This window comes from Budorcas taxicolor, chromosome 2, assembly GCF_023091745.1.
Source record: "Budorcas taxicolor isolate Tak-1 chromosome 2, Takin1.1, whole genome shotgun sequence".
In the NCBI taxonomy this organism is placed as follows: Eukaryota; Metazoa; Chordata; class Mammalia; order Artiodactyla; family Bovidae; genus Budorcas; species Budorcas taxicolor.
The window spans coordinates 107,262,933-107,285,133 of NC_068911.1; the positions used below are offsets into that span (position 1 = coordinate 107,262,933).

The 22,201-nt window shown below is 42.1% G+C and overlaps 1 protein-coding gene across 1 annotated transcript in view; it reads right to left on the reverse strand.

The window, feature by feature from the left end:
- MGAT5 (alpha-1,6-mannosylglycoprotein 6-beta-N-acetylglucosaminyltransferase) overlaps nucleotides 1–22,201 on the reverse strand; it is a 232,726-nt gene that overhangs the window by 127,235 nt on the left and 83,290 nt on the right. Inside the window, exons 6-9 of the mRNA XM_052663956.1 lie at nucleotides 13,750–13,821; nucleotides 10,800–10,961; nucleotides 8,441–8,610; nucleotides 3,167–3,301 (exon numbers count right to left, since the gene is read on the reverse strand). Of these exons, the coding sequence (XP_052519916.1) occupies nucleotides 3,167–3,301; nucleotides 8,441–8,610; nucleotides 10,800–10,961; nucleotides 13,750–13,821 (539 nt within the window). The remainder of the gene's footprint in view (nucleotides 1–3,166; nucleotides 3,302–8,440; nucleotides 8,611–10,799; nucleotides 10,962–13,749; nucleotides 13,822–22,201) is intronic.

Here is a 22,201-nt window from a genome sequence, read left to right on the forward strand (position 1 = left end):
TCTGTTTTTTAAGAAACTACATGCACACCTCATTTTACGGTGCTTCACTTTTTGCGTTTTGCAGAAACTCATTCTTTTTTCAATTTTTTAATACAAATTAAAGGTTTGTGGCAACCCTGCACTGTCAGATGTTGGTTAGCAATTTTTAGCAATAACCTATTTAAAAGAGTTTCCTTTCCCTTTCCAGTTTTACTGAAAAATAACTGACACACAGCACAGAATGTTTCAAGTGTATAGCATAATGATTTGACTTATATACAATGTGTAATGAATACCATAAGCTTAGTAAACAACCATCATTGTAGAGATACAAAATAAAGTTTCTTTTCCTTGTGATAAGAACTCTTGGGGCTTGATCTCTTAACAGCATTGGTAAGTAACACAGCAGTGTTAATAATATTTATCACATTATATATTACACCCCTTACTTATCTCACAACTGCAAGTTTATACCTTTTGACTACTATCCCCCCACTCCTCCTCCCCGACTCCCCACTTGTTATAACCACAAACCTGACCTCTTTTTCCATGAGTTTGCCTTCATCTTTGTTTTTGAAGTATAACTGACCTATAACACTATGGCAGTTTCTGGTGTGCAACTTAGTGATTCCATAGTTCTGTACATTACAAAATGATCAGGATAAGTCTCATTACCATCTGTTACCATATCACTGACTATATTCTCACACTGTGCATTTCATAATGGAAAGTATTTTTAAAATTAAATATGCACTTTTTTTTTTACTCATAATGTTGCACACTTACAGTATAGGGTAAAAACAACTTTTATATGCACTGGGAAACCCACCCCCCTCCCAAAAAAGAAACAAAACAAAAAAAACTGTGGGACTCAATTTATTGTGGCATTCACCTTACGGCAGCTGGATTTGATGTGGATTCAGGTCGCCCTTCCTCCCGGAATGCTGGCAGCTATCACCTTGCTATGGGTGGGACTGGAGATGGAGGGGCTAGAGCTGAAGTTGGGGGTGAGGTGGGGCTTCCTCTGGGCTAGGCGGCCGTCACCTTCCTATCAGAGGTGATCTGATCCTAAGGTTCTGGAGCAGAAGTCCTGAGATTTCGGGTCAAGCTGGCTCTGTTCCTATCTATCTGGCTGCATGGGGCAGCACACAGTAACTTTGCTGCATCATTCGATATTTCTGTTCTGGTACGTGGGCTCTAGTCGCGTCTCATGGGCTCAGCAGTTGTAGCATGCAGCTTTAGTTACTCTGCAGCCTACGGGATCTTAGTTCCCTGACCAGGGATTGAATCCATGTCCACTGCATTGCAAGATGGATTCTTTACCACTAGACCACCAGGGAAGTCTCATCTCTTCCTTGTTAAGTGTGTGCCTTCCCCTGTCCCAGCACTGGGACCCTCACCCCAGAGTGCGCAGTGCTGAAGCAAGGGCAGAGGGTGCAGGCTCTCAGCCTGTCAGCCAACCACAGAGAGCCGAGCTGTCTCTGACATGCTCTCTGTGTGGGCACTGTTTCCCTTCCTCCACTGAGATGTAGGCTTGGGTCCAAGTACCTTCTGCTGCTCACAGCCTTTTGCCGCCCCCAGTCTCCTCTGTTTCTGCCTATTTGTGGCGTTGCTGACAGGTGGAGCCTGCGTGCCCAGGTATTTAGGATGAGCTGCCATCAGAGATCTGGGCTGCTTCTGATGCGCTGCTTGAGGAAGCATCAACAACAGCCACTGCCGCCCACTCAGGTTCCACCCTGGGACCAGGTCGCCTCCGTGTCCCACTGTTTTCCCTCTCTCATCGTGGCCCCCCTGGATCCAGGGCCATGCTGTGACATGGAGTAAGAGGGGCTGGAGCATTTAGTCAGCTAGGGCTGGCACACACTGAGGCAGCTGCAGGAAGCCTCTGCTCATCCTCTCTGCCCTGCCTCATGGGCAAGCCCGGCACACGTGCTCCTCACAAGCACGGTCTAAGCTTCCCACAGATCTCCTGTTAGTACCGGTGGCCCACCAACTTAACAAGGGGGTTCATCTCTCTCTCGGGGAGGATCCCATGACTCAGGGCCCCAGTCTGGCTCTTACCACTTTCCGGAAAAGGGCAGTATCCCTTTTCCGGAGCCCCCTCCCAGGGATCCCTGCCTGATCGCTTTTCCTTCCTTCCTCCCCGATTACATGTGGGTCTTTCTTACAGTCTTGGTCATACGGGACTTTTTCTGCAAGCTTCCAGTTAGTTTTCAATGAGAATTGTTCCATGTTTCGATGTATTCTGGATGTGTATGTATCAGGAGACAAGTTCCACATTTTTCTACTCCACCATCCTGATCAATCCTCCTATTATTCCTCATTAATAAGAATTATTCAACTCAAACTGGATACTTTATTTTGCCTGCTGAACACTGAGACTTACAGCTATTCTCATGCAAGTATTAAAAGTAGTGTCGGGGGGATATATGTATACCTAATGGCTAATTCACATTGTTGTATGGCAGAAACCAACATAATGTTGTAAAGCAATTATCCTCCAATTTTAAAAAAGTAGTATCTGAGACACAGCAGCATCAAACTAAGCCTCTCTTAGAAAGAGTGTAAGGAAATTGAAAAATTAATAAACTTCATTATAGAATTCAATGCTTGTGTACCGTGTAAAACTATTCCAAATACTAAGGCATGGTCTCAAACCCACATATAGGGAAATAATAAAACTGTGCACAGAGCAACACTGAACTCTAGTCATACTAAGCATAAGGCTTATCTTTAAAAATATAAGACCCTAGCATTTAGACAAGATACACCCAGCTTTTTATTCCAAGAATGATAACAATACTGATTGAGGCAAGGGACAGAGAAATGAGTCATCATCTCAAATCTAAAGAACACAAGAAATGATACTGTTCATATTTTATCAAAATTGTTATTTGATTAAATGTATGAGATTAGTGTATGCAGACAGAGACGCAAGCTAAGTGTTAGGGGAGGAAAAAAGAAGGCTGGACATTTGGATTCTAGTCTTAAATCAGTGAAACTAAAGAAGAAAGTTGAAAGTCAAAAGACACCGTGGAGAATCTGAACTTCAATTAGGAATGAGAAACACTCTACACAGCTCAAAAGATAATATTCGATAAGCTTTTTCTACCTGCAACCATGTAACTCTTGTTAACAAAATAAAAAGCTCTAAAAATTTAAGAACAAAACAAGTAAGAGCACTTACTGGTAATGAACCCAGGATGGTCCAAGGGTTTTCTTGAATTGAGCGAGTCCTACAATATCAATATAAATGAGCTCAACGATTCGATCTCCTACAGTTGGGCAGCCAGATCGGTTTCCAACAACCTTCTTCATTATTCTAGAGAAAGAACAGAAAGAAGAAAAAAACAAAAACAATTTACCACAAGCACTACACTTAGCAACTTTAATAGGCAAAGAAACATCCCAAGAATGCTTATCAGGGAGAATGACATGGCTGTTCCCAGTCAGCTGCCTATCCAAATTCTGCCCAGTCATCAGGTCTATCCAAAGCCTCGATTCTGAGTCTTGCAAAAGCAAATGGTGGTATACAAACACAGCCTTAGAAACCAAAAAAGATCTGGGTCTCAGTCTATCTCTATTTAATTTGCTGGTCAAGAAGATTATGGAGGTCTTTAAGCATTGGTGAAAGGGCCAGATGTGTTATTTAAACAGATAGTTGTGGAAGCAACATGGAGCAATGGTTCCCAAATATGCCTGCACATTAGAATCACTCGGTGATCTTGGTGGATTTTCCTAAGCCCAGGCCATATGTATTCCAGACAACATAAATCATACTCTCCAAACTAGCAGCCATGAGATCTTAGGAAGTTAACTTCTCTGAATCTTTCCTCATCAAAAACAAAACAAAAAGGATTAGATACAGAGAAGATGGTAAGACAGAAACCTCTCGGGAATTCTTTTTTTTTTTCCGGGAATTCTTTAGGTAGTTGAAATAGGTATTGAAAGGAAAGCACACATACTGGATACTCAGTACCTATCAGTTTCTCCCAGAGTCTGTTCTTATTATACAGCCCTTACTGACCTCCTTCCATTTCAACACAAGCCTCTACAGTACAAACTTCTTTCTATACTGCACTGTACAGAAAATAGTTTGGTCAAGAAAATGCACTATCATAGCAAACACTTTCTTTCAACAAAATAAAGAGATGACTCCACACATGAACATCAACAGATGTTCAATATCTATACCATACTGATTATATTCTTTGCAGCCAAAGATGGAGAAGCTCTATATAGTCAGCAAAAATAAGACCAGGAGCTGACTGTGGCTCAGATTATGAACTCCTTGTTGCCAAATTCAAACTTAAATTGAAGAAAGTAGGGAAAACCACTAGACCATTCAGGTATGACCTCAATCAAATCCTTTACAAGTATACAGTGGAAATGACAAATAGATTCAAAGGATTAGATCTGACAGAGTGCCTGAAAAACTATGGATGGAGGTTTGTAACACTGTATAGGGGGCAGTGACCAAAACCATCCCCAAGAAAAAGAAATGCAAAAAGGCAAAGTGATTGTCTGAGGAGGCCTTACAAATAGCTGAGAAAAAGAAGAGAAATGAAAGGCAAAGGAGAAAAGGAAAGATATACCCATCTGAATGCAGAGTTCCAAAGAAGAGCAAGGAGAGATAAGAACGTTTTCCTAAGTGAACAATGCAAAGAAATACAGGGAAACAATAAAATGGGAAAGACTAGAGGTCTCTTCAAGAAAATTAGAGATTCCAAGGGAACATGTTATGCAAAAATGGGCACAATAAAGGACAGAAATGGTATAGACCTAACAGAAGCAGAAGATATTAAGAAGAGGTGGCAAGAATACACAGAAGAATTATACAAAAAGATCTTTATGACCCAGATAACCACAATGGTGTGGTCAGTCACCTAGAGCCAGACATCCTGGAGTGAGAAGTCAAGTGGGCCTTAGAAAGCATTGCTATGAACAAAGCTAGTGGAGGTGATGGAATTCCAGCTGAGCTATTTCAAATCCTAAAAGATGATGCTGTGAAAGTGCTGCACTCAATATGCAGCAAATTTGGAAAATTCAGCAGTGGCACAGGACTTGAAAAGGTCAGTTTTTATTCTAATCCCAAAGAAGTGTAATGCCAAAGAATGTTTAAAGTACTGCAAACTGCACTCATTTCACATGCTAGCAAAGTAATGCTAAAAATCGTCCAAGCTGGGCTTCAGCAGTATATGAGCCGAGAACTTCCAGATGTACAAGCTGGATTTAGAAAAGGCAGAGGAATCAGAGATCAAATTGTGAACATCTGTTGGATCACAGAAAAAGCAAGAGAATTTCAGAAAAACATCTATTTCTGCTTCACTGACTATGTTAAAGCCTTTGTGGATCACAACAAACTGTGGAAAATTCTTCAAGAGATGGGAATATCAGACTACCTTACCCACGTCCTGAGAAATCTTTATGCAGGTCAGGAAACAACAGTTAGAACTGGACATGGAACAATGGACTGGTTCCAAATTGAGAAAGGAGCACATCAAAGCTGCATATTGTCACCCTGCTTGTATAACATATATGCAGAGTACCTCACGCGAAATTCTGGGCTGGATGAAGCACAAGCTGGAATCAAGATTGCTGGGAGAAATATCAATAACCTCCGATAAGCAGATGACACCACCCTATGGCAGAAAGTGAAGAACTAAACAGTCTCTTAAAAAAGTGAAAGAGGAGAGTAAAAAAGTTGGCTTAAAACTCAACATTCAGAAAACTAAGATCATGGTGCTCCGTCCCATCACTTCATGATAAATTGAAGGGGAAACAATGGAAACAGTGACAGACTTTATTTTCCTGGGCTCTAAAATCACTGCAGATAGTGACTGCAGCCATGAAATTAAAGGCCGCTTCCTCCTTGGAAGAAAAGCTATGACCAACCGAGACAGCATATTAAATAGCAGAGACATTACTTTACCAACAAAGGTCCGTCTGGTCAAAGCTATGGTTTTTCCAGCAGTTATATATGGATGTTGAGAGTTGGACTATTTAAGAACTGGCACTATGGTTTATACTTTTTCATTATCCTTCCATCCATCCACTAACATAAACCTAATCATCTATTTAAACGCCCGCTTGCACTCAGAGCCAACATACTTGATTGTAGGTGACCTTCACATGGTGAAGCATATAACTGCTAACCATACTGCCATCTGCCCAGAAATTGGCCATTTATCTATTTATCCCTGCTCACATCCCTTAACAGTCCTTAACCAAACTATGGACACCCTACTCCAAAGGACAAGAGTCATCAACAGGCCTCTGCCTACAGCTCCTCAATGACACTGCTCTAGGCACCCTTTTCTCTACTGGGTTTCTGAAAGAACCAATTTCTTACCAGGTAGTAAATACTTTCATCTTCACAGGCTACATAGTCTCTGTCACAGTTATTTAACTCTGCTCTTGTAGAAGGAAAGCAGTCACAGGTAATATACAAACAGTGGGTGTGGCTGTGGGCTCATGAAACTTGATTAATAAAAGAGGATGCCTGTGCTATACCTGAGAGCATCAACAGAGAGGTATGCCTGAGCCTTACCCCCAAAAGCTGGCATTTAATTAGTCTGGGATATGGTCTGGGCTGGGGGGAGTCTAAAAAGATCTCTAGGTGATTCTAATGTGTAGGCATGTGTGGGAACCACTGCTCCAAAATTAATAAACACATCTGGCTTTGACACCAGGGCTTCAAGACCTCCATGATCTTCTTGACCAGCAAATCAAGTCTCTGCCTAGTAGATCCCTAATACGACCTTTTGGGCCTCCCTAGGGAGTACCTATCCCCAGAGCACCCACCCTCTCTCCCATTGATCTCTTCACTTATTTGTTCAGTAAACAGTTATGAGTACCTGCTGTTCTAGGTGCTCAATACACAGTGGTGAGCAATATTCACACTTTCTCCACTCCCTGTACTTATCATCCTCACCTCAAGTAGTACTAATCACAGTGCAATTAGTGTCACTATTGTATAATGCATCAGTTGTAATTATCAAAAGGTTTGCATCTCCTTGACCACAGGCTGATCATCTCTACGTCCCATACCAAGAACCAGCCCAAAGGAGGAGGTGAAGGAATGACCGTACAATGTATGAATACACCCACTTCAGAGATTGTGTCCCCAATGTGTTTTTTTTAAGGAAGCAGGGCAAAGGCCATGGCAGGCAGCTACTAAAGAGTGGTGAAGGGCTCAGAAAGACCTTGGGTTTCTCAAGCTTTGAAAGGAGCATTGTGGTTCCATGGTCAAGAGCACAGGCTTTGAGGTTAGACAGAGGGCTCAAATCCTGGCTCTCCCACATACCCTCAATAGGACCTTGAAGAACCCATTTTTGGTTTGAACCCCAGTTTCCTCATCTTTAAAATGTAGAAAGCAACAGTACCTACTTCTAGGCTTGCACTAAAGACTAAATAAAATATAACATATGAAGTGCTTAATATCTGGTGCACAGGAAGTGTTCAACAAATGTTAGTTCTAAATGGGCACTATCAATATTATGGCTGTCATAATTGGTGACATATGATATTTTCACCATCAATATCATAACTGTTGATATTACTGCTATGTAACTAAAGCCCGGATCATGGTTTCAGCACATGGAAACCATTTAACAAATGAGAGCTGACATTGTTTCATTGATAATACTGCTTTTTCATCTCCATACTGCCTCTAATCCTGTGTGGACCTTGGACCTAACACAGTGACCTCGCTGGACAATAAAGTAGGAGCAAGGTGGGACATATGCTGTCTTACGTCTTCCATCTCTAGAATGTCCCTTCAAGTGTTTTCTTTTGGAACAGTTGACATATTGCTTCATGCTAACTTGGCTGTTGGGTAGAGAGTCTCAATGGGCGGTTATCCAAAAAGGAGGAAAGGAGAGCTAAGCACTTCTGCTTGGTCAGCCGTGTCAGTCTAAAAGTGATTAACGGCAGATTCAAACTAGAAGCACATTTCAATGAAACCAAAAAACCGAGGTAGAATTAACAGACTCAGAGTTGCAAGTGGGCTAATTGAAATAGGATTGGATCAGTGCTTTCGAGAAATTCATCTTCTCCAAATTAAATTACAAACAGGAACCTGCCCTGTTTGAAGATTTAGAAAGTGTGATGCTGAGGAGGGAAGGGTATACATTTCAGCAAGAGACAGGGAATTAGGAAAGTTAACAATGTTTTGTGCTGCAGATGTTGGAAGCACCTGTAACAGCAGAGAATAAGCTCCTTAGTTTGAATTTTCTGGCATTCATTTATCAAGCCTCTGGAGCTTGAAGCTACAATGAAAACATATTAGCCTTTTCACAGTGTATGTATTTAGCTCCTGAAAATAATCTTCTTATCTCCTGTTTAGTGAATTATCACTTTCATTTTTCTCCACAAGAAATTACACACTAATAGAGGGCTGTAAGAGTTTACAATTTCTTTTTTGTATTCTGATTTTAAAATTGAAAAGTAATCTCCTTACTCCTTGAGCTCTGCCAGTGAAGCTGAAATCCTAATGTCATGGCCCAGTAAGTACAGAGATGTAATTAAATCACTCCACTGAACTAATTCACCAAGAGGGCCACCACTGAAAGCTGTCTCTGCAATCTTAAATCCAGATTCCTTAGTCAGGAGGCCCAGGTGAACAAGGACCTGAAAAAAAAAAAAAAGAGGGACATACTGATTCTCATTGGATCAAGTACAAATTCCACAGTAACCTACCAAAAAACCACTCACCAATTCCAAAAATAAAATCTCAACATGGGGTAAATAATTTTTCTAGAAGTTAAATAGAAAGAAAGGAAATGATCTCTCATTGTTGTTTTAGAGAAATAAAGTCATTTCTGCATTCGGTATGGCTTTGGACAGATAATCCTGCTTTCCAAAGGTAAAAAATCAGGATTAAAGGACAGTCAACCAGGACAATAAAATATCTTTTAACAATACTGGGCTTTTTTGCCACAGATGGAATATTTTTAAGCTATTAACATGATAAATTTCAAACACTAACAAAAACAGATATGATAATACAGTCAATTCTGATGTACTTAACAATTACTGACTTCAACAATGATTAACTCCTGACAGATCTTATTTAGTATACACCCCTCACTTTCTCCCAACCCCTCCAGCTTATCTTGAAACAAATCTGAGAGAGCCTATCATCTGTAAAAATCTCAGCTGGAATTTCTAAAAGAAATACATTTTCACTTAAAAAATACAACTGTAATATCACCGTCACCCCTAACACAGCTATTAATTTCTTAGTATCATCCAATATCCAGTTAGTGCATACACTTGCTCAACTGTCCCTTATTTTTCCCAAGAGCAGTTATTTGAACCAGAATTCAAATAAAGTGCATAAACTGTAACGTCTTATACCTCTCTTAGCCTTCTCTAACTGTAGGTTAACTGCCTGATCTTCCTTTCTGGGAGGGAGAGGGGCTTGTAATTTACTTGTCAAAGAAACTGGGTTGTATTTCCAAAAACCCTCTAGGTTTCACTGACTGTAAAACAGATTTTTCTGTCCCTTGTATTTACGGTAAATCAATAACTACAGCTGCAGCCATGATCAAATTTGTATTTGATTTTTTTGGGCAACACTACTTCATAGGTAGTGCTGTGTACTTCCAGTGGTAGGAACAGTATCTGGGCGTTTCTGTTTTGTGGTGTTTGCAGCTATTGATGATCACTAACTAGATGCATTAATCCATTACGGCTTGCCATTGATGACATTCTATCATCCCTTCTGCATTCATTAGCTGTAATATTGGTACTTCTAGAAAGAGAAAACTATCCCTCATGGACAGCTTACATAAGAAAAAACCTGGTAAATACCTGATTATTTCCTTTTACTTATTGGTTTTCAAAATAACAGATTTGTTCTTTAGCATTCTCTGATGATGACAAAGGAAGATTTTTTTTTAAAAATATGTGTATTATTATACATGAACATGAGCATAAGTATATTTGATGGGTTTCAGTACACTGCAGTTATTATTCTTACTGATTACCAAATTGTGCCACCTTGGGCAATGGGAGGCTATTAAAGTTGGCTTTCAAGTTCTTTGAAAAAATTCTAGTAGTCTTTGATAATTTCTTTTTTTTCATATATAGAAAGATATTATGCTCACATGAGATTCATATTTAATACATATCAGTATGTTTTAGCTGACAGTGAGAACAGCATTCAGTATGGGTTTCCAGGTGTAAATTCAGAGTAGCAAGGCAGCTTTTAATGTGATCCAACTGACTGCAGTCTGAAAGGAAAACAGCGATGTTAGCTTAACTAAACCTAGGGTATAAGAGCTTCACACTCAGGGATATTACAAGGGTTTCCCAAGCATCTCCTCGTGAACGTCAAAACAAACTTGCTCAAGTTCAATTTACAGTATCTCTGTCTCAGGAACACAAGCAGAACCGCCACCAAACACAGTAGCAGTGAGACTCCCCAGCTGGTTGCCCAAATGGCAGAACGGACAAACACCCAGAGTATGAAACTGTCATGATGATGTAACACGAAGTTCTTTAAGGTTGTATTCGAGTAAAGAAAAGAGAATTAAACTTCCTGATGCTACTGAGAGTGAGTCAGATGGTACATAGGAAAATCTTACAGGCAGATATTCTGCCTGGCTTCACTGAAGAAAAACGCGTGCTAGTTTCTGCTAAGATTGTTGTAAACCGGGGAGAAAGCCCAAAAATGGCTGTACAGGAAGACTCTGTGTGGACTCGCCCCCAGGGAATATCACTGGGGACGTGACATTTCTCTTACTCTCGTCTCCATGAAAATCAAATTTTCAAGAAACTGGCATTCAGCTGAAGTGAATTAATCAGAAACTCACTTTCTTCCGCTTTCTCTTCTCAAGATTCTGCTTCATTGCCAAAGACTTGATTGCTTGGATCCACGCATCAGCCATTCGCCGGATCCGCAGTCTCATCCATCGGAATTCTTCATGCTTTTTCATCATACTGTAGAGAATATTAACATCTGTACGAATTTCTGCCTAGAAACAGAAATTTAATAAAAATGAATAGGAGATAAGAAGCCCAAAAGCATAATGGTTTTCATGATGTGACGTTTGAAAACTTGAAAGAGAGAGTCAATTAAACATGTGGCTTCAAAAGGGAGTCTGGTTCACTGAAGAGCTTTGCTTGAAGGTCCTGAGGCTGCAAATTGAGGCAAAGGGTCACTGACTGCTGCTCTGCTATATAAGGGGCATCATTAAAAAATTAGAAGTGGAGAAAAGCAGCACAGGCATTGCCAAGCCCTGAGCTAGGTCAAAATGTGTATTTTACAGTGAAATGTGCTTGATGCATCTTGAAATTGTCTGCACCCGAATTTATTGGCCCTTTGGATCTACTTTGGGGGAGCAGACTCTTGGGAAAACTGAAGTTAATCCTTAACAGGCTACCTGCCATTGTGGAGGCTGCTACAAAGCCTCATTCCATCTACAAAGTAGGAAAATACATGCTAACCCTCTAGTCTTGCCCCAATCCAAATAAGCAAAAGTTTATTATTTTCTGCAAGGAATTTAAAAGCCAGGAATATCACTTTACTATTGTAACTGAATAAAATTTTGAATTCAAGCCAGAATAACTTAAAAGTCAGAAAGAGTATTTTTCTACAATAGCTGGATGTAATCAGTGACTGAAAGAACAGGGAGAAATAATAACATTAGTAGTCTTTTCATATAACATCTAAAGAAAGCATGATGAATCCATCTTTCAGCAGTCACCATAATTGATTCTAAATACTCATCTGACCATGCCATGACTCAGTTATGTCCCAAGAATCCCATGGTCTAAGTGAGGCTCAGCAAACTAGCTCTTTGACCAAATCTTTCTCAGTTCAGTTCAGTTGCTCAGTTGTGTCTGACTCTTTGCAACCCCATGGACGGCAGCACGACAGGCTTCCCTGTCCAACACCAACTCCTGGCGCCCACTCAGACTCATGCCCATTGTGTCATGTGATGCCATCCAACCATCTCATCCTCTGTCGTCCCCTTCTCCTCCCGCCTTCTATCTTTCCCAGGATCAGGGTCTTTCGCATGAGTCGGTTTGGTGCATCAGGTGGCCAGAGTATTGGAGTTGCCGCTTCAGCATCAGTCCTTCCAATGAACACCCAGGACTGATCTCCTTTAGGATGGACTGGTTGGATCTCTTTGCAGTCCAGGGGACTCTCAAGAGTCTTCTCCAACACCACAGTTCAAAAGCATCAATTCTTCAGTGCTCTGCTTTCTTTATAGTCGAACTCTCACATCCACACATGACTACTGGAAAAACCACAGCATTGACTAGACGGACCTTTGTTGGTAAAGTAATGTCTCTGCTTTTTAACATGCTGTCTAGGTTGGTCATAGCTTTTCTTCCAAGGAGGAAGTGTCTTTCAATGTCATGGCTGCAGTCACCATTTGCAGTGATTTTGGAGCCCAAGAAAATAAAGTCTGTCACTGTTTCCATTGTTTCCCCATCTAGTTGCCATGAAGTGATGGGACCAGATGCCATGATCTTAGTTTTCTGAATGTTGAGTTTTAAGCCAACTCTTTCACTCTGCTCTTTTACTTTCATCAAGAGGCTGTTTAGTTCTTCTTTGCTTTCTACCGTAAGGGTGGTATTATCTGCATATCTGAGGCTATTGATATTTCTCCCGGCAATCTTGGTTCCAGTTTGTGCTTCATCCAGTCCAGCACTTTGCATGATGTACTCTGCATATAAATTAAATAAGCAGGGTGACAGTATACAGCCTTGACATACTCCTTTTCCGATCCAGAACCAGTCTGTTGTTCCATGTCCAGTTCCAACGGTTGCTTCCTGACCTGCAGACAGATTTCTTAGGAGGCAGGTCAGGTGGTCTGGTGTTCCCATCTCTTTAAGAATTATCCACAGTTTGTTGTGATCCATGTAGTCAAAGGCTTTGGTGTAGTCAATAAAGCAAAAGTAGATGTTTTTCTGGAATTCTCTTGCTTTTTTGCTGATCTCCTTCTTTCTTGATGATCTTCCTCATTGCCTGTTTTTCTACATAGTTTTGTGAGAACACAGCCATGCCCACTCATTTGCATATGGCGAGGGCTGCCCTGTGCTCAAGGTCAGAATGGAGTAGGTGTACAGAGACTTTCTTATGGCCTACAAAGAGGAAAGTATCTACTATCTGGCCTTTCACAGAAAAAGTCTGCTGACCTCTGAGGAAAAGAATAAGGGCTTGAGTTTTTAATATGAAGCTTTTCACAGCCCCTACCTACCTTTCCCATCTCTTCTTCATTCCAGCTCATTCAGACCCCTATGGCCTTGTCCCAGGCTCTTCTGCTGAAAATGCCAGGCTCTTGTATGGGCACTTTTTTACCTCACATCTGAGACATCTTTCTCTCCTTGATTTGGTGTAAATCCATTCATCACTTGAAATTCAACTCCAAGGTCATTTTCTCTTTACATCTCTCCTGACCCACGCAGGCTGTGATGGCCACTTCCTCACTAATTTCCATGGGCCTGTGTTTCAGTGTCGACATGGGTGCAGTCACCATTTACAACCACCACCTTCATTACCAGATCACTGAGCACCTCCAAGTCTGGTACCAGGTCTTACTGACTTAGGAACCCTCAGAGAACTGCTCAATAAATAAACATAATGCTAACGGGGTTGATGTGGCCACACAAATTTCCACAGGGCTGGGGACAGAAGTTCTTCAGTTTACTATTATTTCAGATTACAGCTGGCATCTCTAGAAGTCTCTACATGTATCACTTGGCAGCAGCCCCAAATCACAAGCCAGGTAAGAGGTTTCCAAAACCACTTACCAATGAATTACGATCAGCTTCTTCATAGGGATTTTTCGCTCTCCAAGGTAAATGGGGACACCAATTTTCAACCTGAAAAACAGGAACCAGAGACTCTAAGTATACCAGTTCATTTGCAAATGAATTAACATCTGTGCCAAGCTGGAGCACAGCGCCTTGTACACAGAAAGTGGGTTATTATTAATACCATTATTAGTCAGACTCCCACACTCTAAGCCAGCAACCCAGAGAGGTCTGCTCTCAGATGCAACAATAACCAGTCAAGGTCCCAAGGAGCCTATGATTACACTGTACATCCATCCTTCAAAAACGTCATAATGACTAGTTCCTTAATCATTTAATCTTCATAATTCTATGCAGAAGGAGAGGGGGGCTTTTATGGTAGAAAGTTAAAAGATCTGAACACTGCCGCAGGGGGTAGGAATGCAAAGGTGCTTCTGTGCCATTTATTTAGCAAAAGGACAGGAATGATTTGTTATTTGCTCTGGCGTGTCTGGAAAGGTAACAGCAAGTCATCTGACGCACAGAACTCCATCATTTATCTCAAAATTAGGAATGCAACTGAGAGTTTAAGGCTAACGGATCAAGGCTTCCCCTCATTTTGTGGCTGTTCACTTCACACTATCTCAAGGAACAGGGTGATAAAACCTATTGGAAAGAGAGATGAGGAAAGAAAAAACCCTTCAGCAATCTTGTGAGAGCCATTGTGGAAGACTGATTGTTCTGTCAATGCACCAGAGTTTAGAGAGCAGGAGAGGAGGAAAGAGAAAGCAGAAGTACCAAATTTTACAGGAAAGGTTACCAAAGAAAAATAAGGCAGATTTACACTTTCTAGTAACTGAAGAATGCACTGACTGATATTGATGTCTACCCACTTTGCCAAAACTGGCCATATAATTCCAAGACAGCATATCACCCATTCACTAATATGAGATTATTAAAGATGGTTAATAAACAGGAAATGAAAATAGTGTTTCTATGGCCAGGTGGACCCATAAAAATGAACAGAGCCAGAGGGCGGGGGGCATCCTTGGAGGATCATGGAGAAGGCAGGGATGTAAGTGAAGTTAGACTTTCAGGTCAGCAATGCAAAGTCAGACGAGCTGGTTAGTCCCCCAGCTCTGGGCGAGTTTTCAAAGAAAGCAGTTTCACTACTCTAGAAATAAGGCAAGGTGATTTTGACTAGGACCCGAAATAATTGGGCAATTTGCATAAAGCCCTCTGCTGCTGCAAGTGATCTGAAAGCAATATGCAGAGGGCAGCTAAGTGTGGGGTGGGTGGAATCCCTGGGTAGGAAAAGTGTCATGCTCTCTTTTCTTTTTGTGGAGTGAGATTAGATTTGACCAGCTTTGTGAATGGCTTCAGAGACTCCAAAGGGCCGCTCATAAGAAAGGGTGCAATGGTTTTCACTCATAAGAAAATAGCAACTTGCCTGAAATGCCTATGTCTAAACACTGAGCACTTATACAGCAGCATCACCATGAAAGGCAAAAATCACAAAGGAAAAGCCCTCTATAAGTGAGAAAAGTGAGGAAGAACCAGCAGAAAAGAAGCCTCCAAGGGGACGAAGCTGGTCCCAGCAGCACTGCACACATCTGTGCCTTGTATGCTTAGGCTGGACTGAATTATTTAATTCAAATTAAATTTTTGTAAATGGACTCAGTAAGACAGTGCTTTAAAGCATATTTATACCATGAAGGATTCAAAAAGATTGCTGACCTGACTGCGAGAACTTCCATTGCACAAAAAAGCACGAGGATAAGCGAGCAGGGCACAGATTCACAGTCAATCCCATATTAAATAAATAACAAAATGCACACAGCAGCATGTCAGAATAAAAAATGTCCTCATGAAGGGCATGATAGGGAGAGATGAGACATGACTATGAATAAAGAAAATCAAGCAAAAGGAGACACATTAGTGAGATCAGATAAAGGAGAGTACATTCATTCCTCTGCCCTTCGAAGAATCTTCCAAAATTTACTCTGATGAAAATACAGTCCAAGGTGATCTTCTAAAGTATGAGTTCCCTACAGAATACTCAAGACTTTAATTCCTCTTTGAAACTGATCATTTATCTCAGTTCCTCTTACTCTAAATCACTGGATAATACCATGTGAGATTTCAAGGGCATCTCAGAAAGTATGGGAAATGGAGTCAGTGTATTTTGAATTTAGCAAGAAATCTTACCATTACATACACACTCATAATAGAGGAAAAATCCATTCTGAATATCTTGACCCAGAATGAGGACAGTGGGTTTTCAGGGTAGCTGTTTCTGTACACAGTGATAAGCTAACTGGTTAACAAAATAATTAAATTATACATAAATCAATTACTCCATGGGGAGTGGAGTAAAAAACAAACACACACATTTCTTTCTGAAATCTCAGTGGATTACCAGGACTGGAAGAAAGCCAGGCCTGGCAGTAACTCCACGTATTGAAACAAAACAGCCCTCAAACGAGCAACATTTTCCTAAATAAGAACATCATTGACAACACAGGGAAAAATCTTGTTCAGGGATTGTAATTCAACTTCCTCATCCCTAACTGTTTTGTCCAATCTACCCTGGCTCCCTAAATGTGTCTAACCACCCAGCATATCATCCTACCTAAGAAAGCTGGACCCCGGAGAGAGCCCCCCGTCTTCCTGATCTGGAAGCTCTTCCACTTTAGCTCACTCTCATCATCTTAGTGTTCTTCTGGCTCTCAGAACCCCAGGGCCCTATTTCTGCCTGTGGTCACCTACTGGCTTGGCTACAGTTTTCCAACTGCAACCTTAGAGCTCTCTCTGGGATTAAATCTGTGGTGTTGGACCCTCCCACTGCCTACCCTCACCTCTACCCAACTCCTGCAAGCTGGCAAGTCCTCGGTCAAGCCCTCTGCCAGGGAAGGGAATGGGCAGCCTTAACATCTCCCACGAATCACTGTAGTGAGTCTAAGAATTGAAAATCATTCAAGTTTAGGGCAACACGCATGCAGCAATCAATAGAGAAGCAGAACCATGACTATAATTACCTTTGATTTGAAGGTGAAACTTCTATAGAACTAATCTTTTTAGTGCACTAGCTCCAGGCTACAAAATGAAGAGGCAGGGGAGGAGAGGGTGAGATGTATGGAAAGAGTAACAAGGCAATTTACATTACTATATATAATGATAGCCAAGGGGAATTTGCTGTATGGCTCAGGAAACTCAAACAGGGGCTCTGTATCAATCTAGGGTGGTGGAATGGGGCTGGAGATGGGAGGGAGGTTCAAAAGAGAGGGGATATATGTATACCTATGGCTGATCCATGTTAATAACAAAATTCTGTAAAGCAATTATCCTTCAACAAAATAAAAAAAATATGAAGAGGAAGAAGAAGGAGGCAATGGCACCCCACTCCAGTACTCTTGCCTGAAAAATCCCATGGACGGAGGAGCCTGGTAGGCCGCAGTCCATGGGGTCGCGAAGAGTCAGACACGACTGAGCAACGTCACTTTCACTTTTCACTTTCATGCATTGGAGAAGGAAATGGCAACCCACTCCAGTGTTCTTGCCTGGAGAATCCCAGGGACGGGGGAGCCTGATGGGCTGCGATCTATGGGGCCGCACAGAGTCGGACACAACTGAAGCGATTTAGCAGTAGCAGCATGAAGAGGAAATAGAACCAGAAAAGACCAGCCAGGCTAGACCTTTGGAACATGAAGGCATCTCCCAGAGAGAGGGCACAAAGAATCACTTTTCTTGAGCAAGGAGATCTAAAATTAACCAATTTTATTTTTGACATTCCTCCATCCAATGATTTAAACTTCTTTGATCCGAGAAGGTTTTGCAGCTTCATCAACGTACAACGTAAATCAAAGCAAAGTCCCTAAACAGACATCAGGTAGGTCATACTTACTTTCAAGCTCTTTCAGATGGACAATTCTTACATTTAAGAAAAGAGACACTACCAACAGAGATGCCTACAGCTCGAACTGGACTTTAAATAGGGAAAAGAAATAATAAAATTACAGCAAAAATGAGTAGGAGATTTAACGCATATCTACGTGTACGTCTGCAGAACTAGACTTCATCTCTGCAGTAATATTCTGTTCTTTTGAAAGAATAATAATCAGGCTTTGACATGGCCTCTTCTCTCATGGATAATGTGAAGGGTTTTGCTTTAATGAATCACTGACATACAGAATTTCACCAGTATTTTTCCAAGAGTTAAGTGTGGTCAAAAAGTAAATACGCAAAATGCATAAGAAAAGTCTAAGATTACCTCTAGAGGTTGATGTCTTGGATGCTTAGGATTCTCTTCTTTATGTAAATTTTCATATTATGATTTTTTTTACAAAGAACATTTATTGAGTAATTTTTAAAGGCATTACATTATATAAGCATACAATCATTGACTGAAGGTTTATAGTTCAGTGCATCTGGGAAAAAAACAAATGAACTTGACTGTATCCCATCATTTAATCCCCTGAAGTGCCCGACAAGGTGGGTACCATGCCCAGATTACACGTGAGGAAAGCAAGACTTGAAGGTGCTAAGAATTGCAGAGGTCCACTCACTAGTGACTTCCCCGGTGGCTTAGATGGTAAAAGAGTTTGCCGACAATGCGGGAGACCCAGGTTCAATCCATGGGTTGGGAAGATCCTCTGGAGAAGGAAATGGCAATCCACTCCAGTACTCTTGCCTGGGAAATTTCATGGATGGAGGAGCCTGGTAGACTAGGTAGGCTACAGTCCATGGGGTCACAGAGAGTCGGAGACTGAGCGACTTCACTTTCACTTTTCACTCACTAGTGAGTGGAGGGGCTGGGTGATGACTGAGATCCCGTCCCTGGACCAGAACATGAAGTGTCAGAGACACTTTAAGGGGTAGGGACAACAGGGCTGCTGAATCTGGAATCCACCAAAACAGATTCTATGTCCAACTCCACAAACAACTAGGGGTATAACCTTAAACCATCTGACTTTCAAGTTTTCTCATCTACAACATAAAGGTGCTGGCTTGGGTACTCTATAATAATTCTATTATCTATGAGACCTAAAAAATATAGTTAGACACCACCATGTGGGTTACCTAGCAAAATGACACGATTGATTATATTCATTAGATAAACTGACGATACACACAGGTATATGCATACACATATTTGCTGTACTGATAACCTATCTAATGTAGCTACTCATTAAGGAACATGCTTAAAAAATTTTAAAAAAAGATCCCTTTACCCCACTCCACGCTCCTCCCAGGCCTACTCTCCTTTTCTAAAGATTCAAAAAGGAAATGCACATGGTAAAAGATGTCTCCACATGTGAGCGGTCCCACTACCTGGCCCCATCCTCTCCATCAAACACCTGAGCTGATGAATATTTTGGCCAAGTGGCTTGTTAGGAAAGGCTGTGCCTGGGGAAGCAGGTAGATGACAGAGAAGAACAAGAAAACCTACAGTGCACCAAGAGCCAAGCACTAGGGAAAGCACTTCATACACACTGTGTCCTCTGGTTTCCACGTAATCATATGGGCAAGGTCGCTCATCATGGCAGATGAAGACGTGGGTGCAGGGCGGCCCCATGGCTGGGGATGGAAGTGCCATCTGTCCTGTCCAGGGCCGGCACTTAGCAGGGAAACCAGACATGTGGTTCCTGCAGTCCCATGAGCACGCTCCAGCCTCCAATATCAGAGTAGGACTGCCTAGACCTTCTCCACGGAATTCTTCAGAAAGGGTTCCCTCCGCTCCCGCTGCGGGCAGTGCTGGAAGGGCTGTGATGACAGATGTCACCACTGTGCGACAGTGATGACAACTTGCTGCCTGCAGCCTTCTTCCCTGTCTGCTCTGTGCAGCAGAGGTGATCACCTAATCCTAAACTGGATTATATCCCACACTAACTCAGACCCTCCAGGGGCTTCTCCGTGTCTTTAGAATAAAACTCAGAATTTACCCTCAGGCTTACACTGCTGTCTCACTCCCCCTGCCCTCCAAACAAGAACCTCCTTCCATATCCAAACACCCGCCAGGTTCACTCCTGCCTCTGGAGGGTTGCCGGATTTGTGACAAGAGGGGAAAAGATGCTCAGCTAAATTCGAATTTCAGACAAAGGATGATTTTTCTTTTTAGTAAGCTGCATGCAGTATTTGTCATACGTGAAAGTGAAAGCGTAGTCGTTTAGTCATGTCTGACTCTTTGTGACCCTGTGGACTATAGACCACCAGACTCCTCTGTCCATGGGATTCTCCAGGCAAGAATACTGGAGTGGGAAGCCACTCCCTTCTCCAGGGCATCTTTCCAACCCAGGGATCAAACCCAGGTATCCCGTATCGTGGGCAAATTTTTTTTTTTATCATCTAAGCCACCAGAGAACCGCCATTTGTCATATACTCACAGTTCAATAAATAAAACACTCTACCTGAAATTCACGATCATTGGGCATCCTATATTTTACCTGGTAACCCCACACCTCAGGCTTCAGCATCCACGCTCTTTCTACCTGAAACACTCTTCCTCCCAGAGTGCACATGCCACCCTCTCTTCCCTCCTACACACTATGCTCCAACTTTTCCTGGGAAGCCTTCCCTGATCTGCTTACCTGGCCACTCTACCTCCTTACTCTGCTTTTCCTTGGCACACACACCACATGCAGAAATTATCTGACCTATGGCATGGCTACTGTTTACTGCCCCAATGAACGTTAAGCTTCTTAGGGACTTCAGTTGGCCTGTTCAGTGCTCTTTCCTCAATCCAGAGAACAGGGCCTGGCACACAACAGGTCCTCAATCATTACTTGTTACATACTGAATGAAAAAATGGGTGACTTGAGTGCTAAAGATATTTATTATATGGATACTCTTTTCCTTTTAAGTGGCACAATGTATCTTCATCATTGTTATTAGAATCTTTCAACAATACCCTGAGGCAAGCATGGCAGGCTTTACCTTGACCTCACGGAGAGAAACCAGTCTGAAAACTCAAGGAAAAGTTCTAGGCCACACAGGTAGGAGCTGAATCCAGACAGACATTTATTATTTTTTTCATGGAAAGGCATTCTAAACATAGCAGTGTGTGCATGTCAACCCCAAACTCCCGAGCTACCCATGCATTTTCTACAACATGCATTGCTGCCCCCACCACAGCAGGGAAAGCAGGAATATCAGAAACAGAAAGTATGGAATCAATCGTGTGCAAGAGAGCCGAGGGCTGGGAAGGCCTGAGACAGGACTACTCAGGATATTAGGGAAGGGATAGGACTTCAAGAGAAACTGCTGTGAGTTTCCAACACACCCCAAACCAGTGGGGTTCTAATAAGAGGATGTCAGAGTTTCAAAAATTCATCCCAAATCTCTCTGGGAAGAGACCTGTCAATTTCCTTTAAACAGGAGAGGCAACAAATTATTCTTCTGTCATGAACTATTCGGATAATAGAGAGATGCTTCTTACACTGCACAGAGGCAAACTCGGCCCCACCGGGCCTGCATTCACATTGAGGACAGTAGAGCCACAGTCACCAGCTGATACAAGTGGTCACACTCCAGTCACCAGCAACAGAGCTCCTCTTCTGTGGCCGTGTGCAATTTTGCCTTAAGTGTGCTGCTGCTGCCGCTAAGTCGCTTCAGTCGTGTCCAACTCTGTGCGACCCCATAGATGGCAGCCCACCAGGCTCCCCCATCCCTGGGATTCTCCAGGCAAGAACACTCGAGTGGGTTGCCATTTCCTTCTCCAATGCATCAAAGTGAAAAGTGAAAGTGAAAGTGAAGTTGCTCAGTCATGTCCGACTCTTCGCGACCCCATGGACTGCAGTCTACCAGGCTCCTCCGTCCATGGGATTTTCCAGGCAAGAGTACTGGAGTTCGGTGCCATTGCCTTCTCCATGCCTTAAGTGTAGACCCAGGCAAATAATGCTGAGTAACAATAAGAAAGGGCTTCCCAGGTGGCGGTAGCAGTAATGAACCCACCTGCCAATGCAGGTAGATGTAAGAGACGCAGGTTCGATCCCTGGGCTGGGAAGATCCTCTGGAGAACAGCATGGTAACACACTCAAGTATTCTTGCCTGGACAGCGGAGCCTGGCGGGCTACAGTCCACAGGGTCGCAAAGATCACACATGATTGAAGCGACTGAACACACACACACGCAGAACAGCTCTTCTTTTGCAGTAGTATGCGATTTTGCCTGAAGCGTCGACTCAGGCAAATAATGCTGAGCGACAATAAGAATAAAAGCTGGGCCAGAAAACTGTGCCTTCTAATATAATTGGCTAATTCCATTCTAACAGTCTAACCTGATCCTCTGCTTTCCCCTATAGATAAAATATTAAAGAGCATTATATTAAAATTGTTAATAAGTGCTCAGAATGCCCTTGCTTCATGTCTCAAACTTAATGTTTTTAGCAGATTTTAATCTTAAAATTTTACAAAAACAATTCTTCAAGATTAGAAAGTTGATAGCTGGTGAAGTCACCCACTTAGAACAAAGA